Source organism: Nicotiana attenuata, chromosome 6, assembly GCF_001879085.1.
Source record: "Nicotiana attenuata strain UT chromosome 6, NIATTr2, whole genome shotgun sequence".
In the NCBI taxonomy this organism is placed as follows: Eukaryota; Viridiplantae; Streptophyta; class Magnoliopsida; order Solanales; family Solanaceae; genus Nicotiana; species Nicotiana attenuata.
In genome coordinates, this window is record NC_031994.1 from 82,500,265 (window position 1) to 82,510,119 (window position 9,855).

General features: G+C 44.7%; 1 protein-coding gene across 1 annotated transcript in view; it reads left to right on the forward strand.

Moving 5' to 3' along the window:
• LOC109228037 overlaps positions 2,513–9,855 on the forward strand; it is a 9,044-nt gene continuing 1,701 nt past the window's right edge. The window contains exons 1-4 of the mRNA XM_019393220.1: positions 2,513–2,790; positions 2,880–3,705; positions 3,748–4,641; positions 6,684–6,851. Of these exons, the coding sequence (XP_019248765.1) occupies positions 2,513–2,790; positions 2,880–3,705; positions 3,748–4,641; positions 6,684–6,851 (2,166 nt within the window). The remainder of the gene's footprint in view (positions 2,791–2,879; positions 3,706–3,747; positions 4,642–6,683; positions 6,852–9,855) is intronic.

The window sequence follows — 9,855 nt, forward strand, 5'->3', positions numbered from 1 at the left end:
AGATATAATGAAATGGGAGCGGGTGGTACGCCTACCACGAGATATAATGAAAAGAGAGCGGGTGGTATGCCTACCACGAGATATAATGAAATAGGATCGGGTGGTATGCCTACCACGAGATATAATGAAATGGGATCGGGTGGTACGCCTACCACAAGATATGAGAAATGGGATCGGGTTGCACGCCTGCAACGAGTTGTGAACCGAGAGTGAAATCTGCCTTTGTTTTCCTTATCCTTGTTAGAAGTTGAATTTTGGTTTCCTGATAATACTCTTGAGATTCTGTTTTATCTGTTATTCCCCGAAGCATGTTTCCCTCTCCCATCTTTATTTGTTTATGTCTGCTTTACTTTCCGCTGTATATTATACAACTGCACAGGTTTATTTGATAGTCTGGTCCTAGCCTCGTCACTACTTCGCCGAGGTTAGGCTAGACACTTACCAGCACATGGGGTCGGTTGTGTTGATACTACACTTTGCACTCTTTTGTGCAGACCCCGGTGTTGTGGACTTTGGACCACAGTGAGATTGCTGATTCTTGATCATCAGGCGACCCGAGGTAGTCCTGCAGGCGTCCGTAGGCCTTAGCGTCTCCTTCTATCTACTATTCCTGTTTCTTTCATACATTTCTAGAGACAGTGTTGTATTTATTTTTATCAGACCCTTTATTTGTAGTATTCTTAGACCGTCTGTGAAACTGTGACACCAGTTCTGGGTAGTCGAGACTCAAACAGTTGTATTGGATTCATGTTCAGCTAGCTTATTGCTTTTCATCCGCTTATGTTAAATTCCTCTGTTTAAATGATATTACATCGAAATTGTTAATGAATATAAAATGGGTAAAATGGTAAGTTGTTCACATAATTGGCTTGCCTCGCTCACATTAGTAGGCGCCATCACGACTCACGAGGGTGGGAAATTCGGGTCGTGACAGAGCCAAAGAAAAACAAAAAAACGAAAAAAAAAGCAAGAAAGTATAGGAAAGAAAAGAGAGGAAAATGGGAATGAGAGGAGAAGCATCAAAGATCCAAAGAGGAAAGAAAAGAAAATTGGGGAAATAAGCGAAAGCCGGGATGAAACACGCAACTGTTGCAAAACATGTAGAAACACATTTAACTGTATAGGTGCATCACACCCCAATGTGCGATTCCCTATGTGTTAATTGTCTCGCACTAACCGGTTTGTTGTGTTTGTGTTTAGTCAGGCTCTATAGTAAGGTGGTTGGTTTTGTGGTACTCTGGCTTCACATCCTTACTTCACAAGGTCAAAGGGAAGCGTTGAAATGTCATCTGAGGGTCATCTACCAACGGTTCCTATCCCCGAGGATAGCCCGATCTCGGCCATCCCAACTTCAGAATCGGCCGCTGCTGAGGAAAACAGAATTCTACATCTCTGCATGATGGAAATGTGGGACGCCTGGTCCAATGGTATGGAACCACCGAGTGCGATACCCGGATTCCCTGAGTTAGTTCCCAAGGCAAGTGGGACTTCCAACGTCCACATAAGTTATCCAAATACCCCATTAGGATATCCTACCATCTCAGCCCACTTTTCTGGAACACCTTCTGAGGCTCGCCCCCAGGTGTTAATATCAGGTACGGCCTCAAATATACTCACTGCACCACCTTGTTCAGCTACGGCACAAGCCACTCTACCCAGCCCTAACTTTGATCCGTCATCCTTCTCCTTTCAAGTGCCATCTTTCCCACTGGAACTTACCCAGTTTACTACCAATGCTTACCCTCAGCCGCCCCGATACGAGTTTATCGTGGGGCAGGAAAAACGCACAAAAAACCCCGAACAAGAGGAGATTACCAGAAAGATGAGGAGCATGAAGCAGAGTCTAAAAAATATACAGGGTTTGAGCGGGCAAAAGAGCATATCCTACGCTGACTTGTGTATGTTCCCACACGTGCATCTACCCTTGGGTTTCAAAACCCCGAAGTTTGAAAAGTATGACGGGCATGGGGATGCCATAGCCCACCTCAGGAGATACTGCAACCAGTTGCGGGGAGCAGGTGGAAAAGAGGAGCTCCTCATGGCTTATGTTGGAGAGAGTCTGGTTGGCATTGCTTCTGAATGGTACATAGATTAGGATATATCTCGTTGGCATATCTGGGATGACCTGGCTCGGGATTTTGTCAGGCAATTTCAGTATAACATTGACATATCCCCTGACAGGAATTCATTGTCAAATCAAAAGAAAAAGTCTTCGAAAAGCTTCCGAGAGTATGCTGTCAAATGGCGCGAACAAGCGGCCAGAGTCAAGCCTCCAATGGACGAAACGGAGATGGTTAGTGTTTTTCTTCAAGACCAAGAGGCTGATTATTATCAGAATATGATGTCTACAATGGGGAAACCGCTTGCCGAGGCCATCAAAATTGGTGAAATGGTCGAGAATGGTTTAAAAACAGGGCGAATATTGAGTCAATCCGCTATAAGGGCTATCTCCCAAGCAATTCAAGGCGGGTCTGGAGGTGTAGCAAACCGATAAAAGAAGGAAGAAGCGGCAATGGCAACTTCAAGTGTAAGAAAACCCCGTCCACCCAGACCTTACTTCCCTTCAAGAACCCCACAACACTACTATCCCCATCAGGATGTGGCCTATGATATGGTTCCTCAACCATACGCAGTGCTGAATGCCCAGCCATACGTTAGGCCACAACAACAGTTCAACCAAACCGAGCTCCATTTTCCAGAAATCAACGTCCTCGCCAAGCTCAATAGAATCCTCGACCACCACAAAATAACTTTCCCTACAATGCCTGTGCCTGGGAACCACCCGGGACGGCAAACTTCACGCCCATTGGTGAGTCATATTCTAGTCTTTTCCCGAAACTTGTCCAGATGGGTCTGTTGCAACTCGTACCCCAAACCAGGCAGAACCCAACATCGCCCGCCTACAGAGCCGGTACTAGATGCGCCTACCATTCGGGAGCGGAAGGGCATGACACAGATGACTGTTGGACCCTGAAAAGGGCCGTAGAAAACCTTATAGAACAAAAGCGGATAGTGCTAAAGGACGAAGACATTCCTAATGTGACCAACAATCCATTACCGGCTCACAACAACGGGCCTGTTATTGGAATGATTTGTAAAGATAAAGAATTAGACCCAGCTCTAAAAGCCATCATTGCCATAGCCGATGTGGAAAGGAAGCCAAAGGCTGCCGTAAAACAAGACAAGGGGGAGAAGAAGAATAAACCCACACCTCAAAAAACAGAAAAGAAAGCAGAAACCGAAACTGGGGCAACGCCCTCAAAAGATGTCGTTCTCTATGTTCCCCGAGGCCACAAGAAGGAACAAAAGACATTGAGCCCGCCAAGAAGGTTTGAGCTGAACAAGGGACCCAAAAAGTATGTGCCTAAGGGGACCTATGGGGTGCGGGGGCCAGTAATTTCACCAAGGCTGAATGAGCCCGTGGTTATTGGCCACACACCGCAAAGGCCCATGATAGACCCTACTGCCGTCCCATGGAATTGCAACAAGGCGGTAGTAACTTATAAGGGAAAAGAGGTCTCAGGAGAAACAAATGAAGTTAAACCAGCTGAGAAATACTTTAATGTGGAGGAAGTGAATAGTGCCACGAAGAAGCGTTTTCCACTCAAGAAGCCAGTTAGTGCTGAAGAAGTAGAAGAGTTCTTCCGAAAAATGAAAACGGCGGACTACGAGATAATTGACCAACTCCGCAAGTCCCCTGCTCAGGTCTCTTTGTTGTCTCTGTTAATGAATTCAACTGAGCATTAGAAGGTGTTGATCAAAACCCTCAACGAAGCGTATGTTCCCATTGAAACCACTGTGGAGCAGCTGGAAAGGATGGCGGAAAGATTTTTTGCTGTAGATCAAATTTCTTTCAGCAAGAATGATCTGCCCCCGGAGGGGGCCGCCCACAACAAAGTCCTTTACCTGACAGTTATATGCGAGGGATATTATGTGAAAACGGTCATGCTGGATGGTGGTTCCGGAGTAGATATTTGCCCTCTCTCAACTCTGCAAAGAATGGAGATCGGTACTGAGAGAATCAAGCCCAACAACGTCTGTGTGCATGCCTTTGATGGCATCAAGAGAGATACCATTGGTGAAATTGATTTGATTCTGACAATTGGTCCGGTGGATTTCGAGGTGACCTTTCAGGTCCTGGATATGGATACTTCCTATAATTTCCTCTTGGGAAGACCTTGGATTCACGCAGCAGGGACTGTACCTTCCACTCTCAACCAGATGGTGAAATTAGAACATGAAGATCAGGAGATTGTAGTTCACGGAGAAGATGAGCAGTCGATTTACCGGGACCCGTCAGTCCCATGTCTCGAAGCTAGGGAAGGAAGTGAACATATAGTCTATCAAGTTTTCGAGGTTGTGGTCGCAGACCAATGTGAAGAAGGAAACCCTTGTCCTCAACCCTTTCTCTCAAATGTGTCAATTATGGTTGCAAAGGAAATGATCAGGCATGGTTATAAACCCGGGAAGGGGCTTGGGACATCATTGCAAGGAATCACCGAACCTGTCACTCTTGCTGCTAGCGAGAAGTTGTTTGGGGTAGTTTTCCAACCCACGCCAGCTGATGAAAAATGGGCAGATAAACGAAAGAACAATGGTTGGGTCTTGCCTCAGCCGATTCCGCATCTTTATAGAACATTTGTAAGGCCCAAGTACAATGAGGAAGAGGAAGATGAGGCCTTCACGGCCGAGGAAATTGAAGAAATCTGTGGGGCTATGAGGCAGATGTTGTATGAAACCCACATGGTTCAGCCGGGAGAAGGCTCAAGCACCGCTGAGGTGCTATACATGGGACCCAATGCCAAGCTGTAAAATTGGAAGGCTACTCCGTTCCCAATCAGGCGGGAATCCTGGTAGTCCAGTCCTGCCACTTTTTCTGCGTCACGAGTTATTTCAGGGTGTAACTCGGATGTTTTCTTTCGTTTCCTGTCTTTAAATTCCAATGTAAATGCTGTTATCTTCAAAATTCGATGAAATGAAATCAATATTTCATTGTTCATCTCTCTTTATTCGTTCTGATTTTTGTTACTTTTTCTTATTGCTTCTTTCAGTTCTAATAATGCGGCTTTAAATAACATGACATGCTTGCGGACTTCATGCCCAGATCCAAACACGCTGTCTAATTGTGAAATAATGAACCAAGAACCGGAATATGATGAAAAAGAGGCTTTTAGGGAAATAAATCGAGAATTGGAACAATTTGAGAATAAACCTAAGTCGAACTTAAATGCTACCGAGCCGGTTAATTTGGGTAGTTCTGAAGAAGTTAAAGAAACCAAGATAAGCATTCACACAAATGAAAAAACCCGAGATGCATTGATCCAACTTTTGTTTGAATTCAAAGATGTTTTTGCGTGGTCATACGATGACATGCCAGGACTAAGTGTCGATTTGGTGGTTCACAAGTTGGCAACCTACCCCGATTATCCCCCTGTCCAGCAAAAGCAAAGAAAGTTCAACACTGATATCAGTGACAAGATTAAAGAAGAGGTCACAAAACAGTTTAAAGCGGGGGTGATCCGAGTGGTTCAATATACCACATGGTTAGCCAATGTAGTTCCAGTGCCAAAGAAAGACGGGAAAACTCGAGTGTGTGTGGACTACAGAGATCTGAACAAAGCAAGTCCCAAGGATAATTTCCCTTTGCCAAACATCCACATCCTTGTTGATAACATCCACATCCTTGTTGATAACTGTGCCAAACATTAGATACAATCTTTCGTGGATTGTTATGCAGGATATCACCAGGTATTGATGGATGAAGAGGATGCGGAAAAGACAGCTTTCACCACACCCTGGGCACCTACTGTTGCAGGGTCATTCCTTTTGGTCTGAAGAACACCGGGGCAACTTATATGAGGGCCATGACAGCCATTTTTCACGACATGATGCACCAAGAAATTGAGGTGTATGTGGACGATGTGATCATCAAATCCAGAACACAGGACGACCATGTTCAGGACCTGAGAAAGTTCTTTGAGCGGCTGCGCAAGTATAATTTGAAGCTAAATCCGGCGAAATGTGCATTTGGGGTTCCGTCTGGCAAACTTTTGGGACTTATATTCAGTCGGAGGGGCATCGAGTTAGACCCAACAAAGATAAAGTCTATTCGAGATTTGCCTCCTCCACGAACCAAGAAAGAGGTTATGAGCCTGCTGGGAAGGTTGAACTACATTAGCCGATTCATTGCTCAATTGACTTCCACGTGTGAGCCCATTTTCAAGTTGTTAAAGAAAGATGCAGTGATTAAATGGACAGATGAGTGTCAAGAAGCCTTTGACAAAATCAAAGAATATCTGTCAAACCCGCCAGTCTTGGTCCCACCTGAACCTGGGAGGCCTTTGTTCTTGTATCTGACAGTCTTGGAAAACTCTTTCGGCGGTGTCCTCGGGCAACATGATGTGACCGGAAAGAGAGAGCAGGCAATCTACTATCTGAGCAAGAAGTTTACCGGTTATTAAGCCAAATACACTTTGTTGGAAAAAACTTGTTGCGCTCTAACTTGGGTCGCTCAGAAGCTTAGGCATTACCTTTTGGCCTATACCACTTACCTCATTACCAAGCTTGACCCTCTGAAGTACATAATCCAGAAGCCGATGCCCACAGGGAGGCTAGCAAAATGGCAGATCCTGCTCACTGAATTTGACATAGTCTATGTCACCCGCACGGCAATGAAAGCCCAGGCTTTAGCAGATCACCTGGCTGAAAACCCTGTTGATGATGAGTACCAGCCCTTAAGCACCTACTTCCCGAACGAAGAGGAAAATTCAGTTGAGATAACACCAGAAGACACCAATGCTTGGAAAATGTTCTTTGATGGAGTTGTGAACGCAAAAGGCGTTGGAATTGGGGCAATCTTGATCTCACCCACTGGTCAGCATTATCCAGCCACAGCCCGGCTTCGATTTTTCTGCACAAACAACACCGCTGAGTATGAAGCCTGCATATGGGTATGAACATGGCAATCGACCAAGATGTCGAAGAATTGTTGATCATGGGAGATTCGGATCTGATTATCAGACAAGCTTAGGGAGAATGGGAAACTCGAGATGTCAAGCTTATTCCATACAGGCAACATGTGGAAGATCTTAGCGGGCGGTTCAAGTCCGTAGAGTTCAGGTACATTCCTCGTTTTCATAATGAGTTAGCCGATGCGCTCGCTACTTTGGCCTCGATGCTGCCATACCCAGGCAATGCCCACATTGACCCGTTAGAAATCCAAATCCGAGAAAGGCACGGTTACTGCAATACGGTTGAGGCAGAACCAAATATTCAGCCATGGTATCATGATATGAAGAGATTCCTGAAAACTAAAGAATATCCCGAGCAAGCCAATGGAGATCAAAAGAGGACCATTAGACGGCTCGCAAGTGGTTTCTTCTTGAGCGGTGATGTCTTGTACAAAAGGAATTCGGATCTCAACTTGTTAAGATGTGTTGACGCAGGAGTGCGCGGAACCCACATGAACGGGTACGTTTTGGCAAAGAAAATCCTCCGAGCAGGCTATTACTGGATGACTATGGAAAAAGACTGCTTCAGTTTCGTCCGGAAATATCATCAGTGTCAGGTGCATGGTGATTTGATTCATGCACCACCTACAGAACTGCATCCCATGTTAGCACCTTGGCTATTTGTTGCCTGGGGCATGGACGTCATTGGGCCGATCGAGCCAAAAGCTTCAAATGGGCATAGATTCATATTGGTCGCTATTGACTACTTCACGAAGTACGTTGAAGCAATTACTCTCAAATCTGTCACCAAGAAAGTTGTGGTAGACTTTGTGCATTCTAATCTCATTTGCCATTTTGGTATTCCTACAACTATCATTACAGATAATGCTGCAAACTTGAATAGCCACTTGATGAGGGAGGTATGTGAGCAGTTCAAGATCATGCATCGAAATTCTACTCCTTATCGGCCCAAAGCCAATGGCGCTGTCGAAGCAGCAAACAAAAACATCAAGAAGATTCTGAGAAAGATGATCCAAAGTTCCAGGCAATGGCATGAAAAGTTGCCATTCACATCGTTGGGACATCGCACTACTGTGCGCACATCAGTCGGAGCAACCCCGTATCTTTTGGTTTATGGCACTGAAGCCGTAATACCCGCAGAAGTTGAAATACCTTCTCTTCGTATCATTGTTGAAGCTGAAATTGAAAATAGTGAGTGGGTCAAAACCCGTCTGGAACAGTTAACCCTGATCGATGAAATGCGAATGGCCGCAGTCTGCCACGGGCAGTTGTATCAACAAAGAATGGCTCGTGCCTACAACAAGAAAGTGCGGCCTAGAAACTTTGAAGTGGGGAAACTCGTTTTAAGGCGTATTCTCCCCCATCACCAGGAAGCAAAAGGAAAGATTGCTCCTAACTGGAAAGGACCATACATTATCAGAAAATTGTTGCCAAAAGGAGTGTTATACCTGGGAGACATCGAAGGGAATGACCCCGAAACAGCTGTAAATGCAGACGCAGTCAAAAGGTACTATGTCTAATCCTTCTGCAGCAACAACATTATCCAATTGGGATGACGAAGGCTTTCATTCTCGCTACCCCAAACACTCCAATCCTTTGCTAACCCTTTGAGTCGATTACCTTTCTTTCATTACCCTCTTTGGAACTTGAAGACGTTTGTAAAAAAAAAAAGCATCAAAACAAAAGAAAAAGAAAAAGAAAAAGAAAAACAACAAAACAACGAAAACAAAATGTTTCCCTGAACTACGTTCGACTTAATTCCAAAAGGATACGTAGGCAGCCTCTCTCTGGGGTTCAGTCACACCAAAACAAAAATCAAATTTCCCCCCAAAAGTGAAACTGGGGCAGATATTATAATGGCTCGGCGATGATCCCGCCTGAACGGTTCGAAAGTTGTAATACGGTCCAAATTCTTTTTACCCAATCCTTGTTCAAGTCCTTTCGATCAATCGGTGAAAGGTGTTCGAAATCGGAGAACGCAGTTGTTTGGATCCGATGCAATCAAGATTAGAGAAATAAAATGAGAGAGTCTTATCGGTGAAAACCCACTGGCACCATAAGTCGATGTTGAGCAGAGAAACTGAAAATGAGAGAGTCTTGTTAGTGAAAACTCGTAAAGATCACTATAAGCCGACGGTGAGAAGAGAAACGAGAGAGGTCGATTGGCGAAAACCCGCAAAGGGCGCCGTTGATCGAAAAGAGGAAACCCCTCACCACCGTTGGCACTGAAAGAGTCCTGGCAAGGTTTCTCGGTTTTTAAAACACGGATCGTAATGGGTTTATGAGAAGTTGGATAGTTGTGCAGATCAGGTGTCCAATCCAAGAAGCATGTCATGTCTATTGAAGTCTGCATGCACTTCAGATAAGTCCTTATTTCCTCCCCGAAAGGGACACTTCTCCTTAAATTCGCTTTCTTATCTTTTGTTTACTTTTCTTTGAATCCCTTTCGGTCTAACTCTGTTCCGGAGCTAATACAAAGATAAGGTGGCAAGATTGGTTTTACAAGGTTCTGCTTAATAAAAGCCAAGTCCAAAAAAAAAGGTACCCAGCCTCAGCGGGTGCATCAAGTCGATCCCGACTGGCCATGATAGCCGATGCTCTGAAATCAAAGTTATTGAAAATAAAAAGAAATCCAAAGTCAAAAGCCCCTAGAGGCAGAATAAGGTGAAAAGACCAAAGCCCCACACGGGTGAACCGTCATCTGGAAAGTTTGAAAAGTTGAGTTCCTCGATTTTAGGAAAGAGACCAATCTTCAGAAAAGCCAGCAAGCAGCAGAGGTTCTCACCAAAAGAGTTGGGCCGAGATCAAGTGATCAAAAACAATCAAGGCCACAAAACCAACCACCTTTTAAAACTAACAATTGTTACTTTGTTTGAAAATTTGA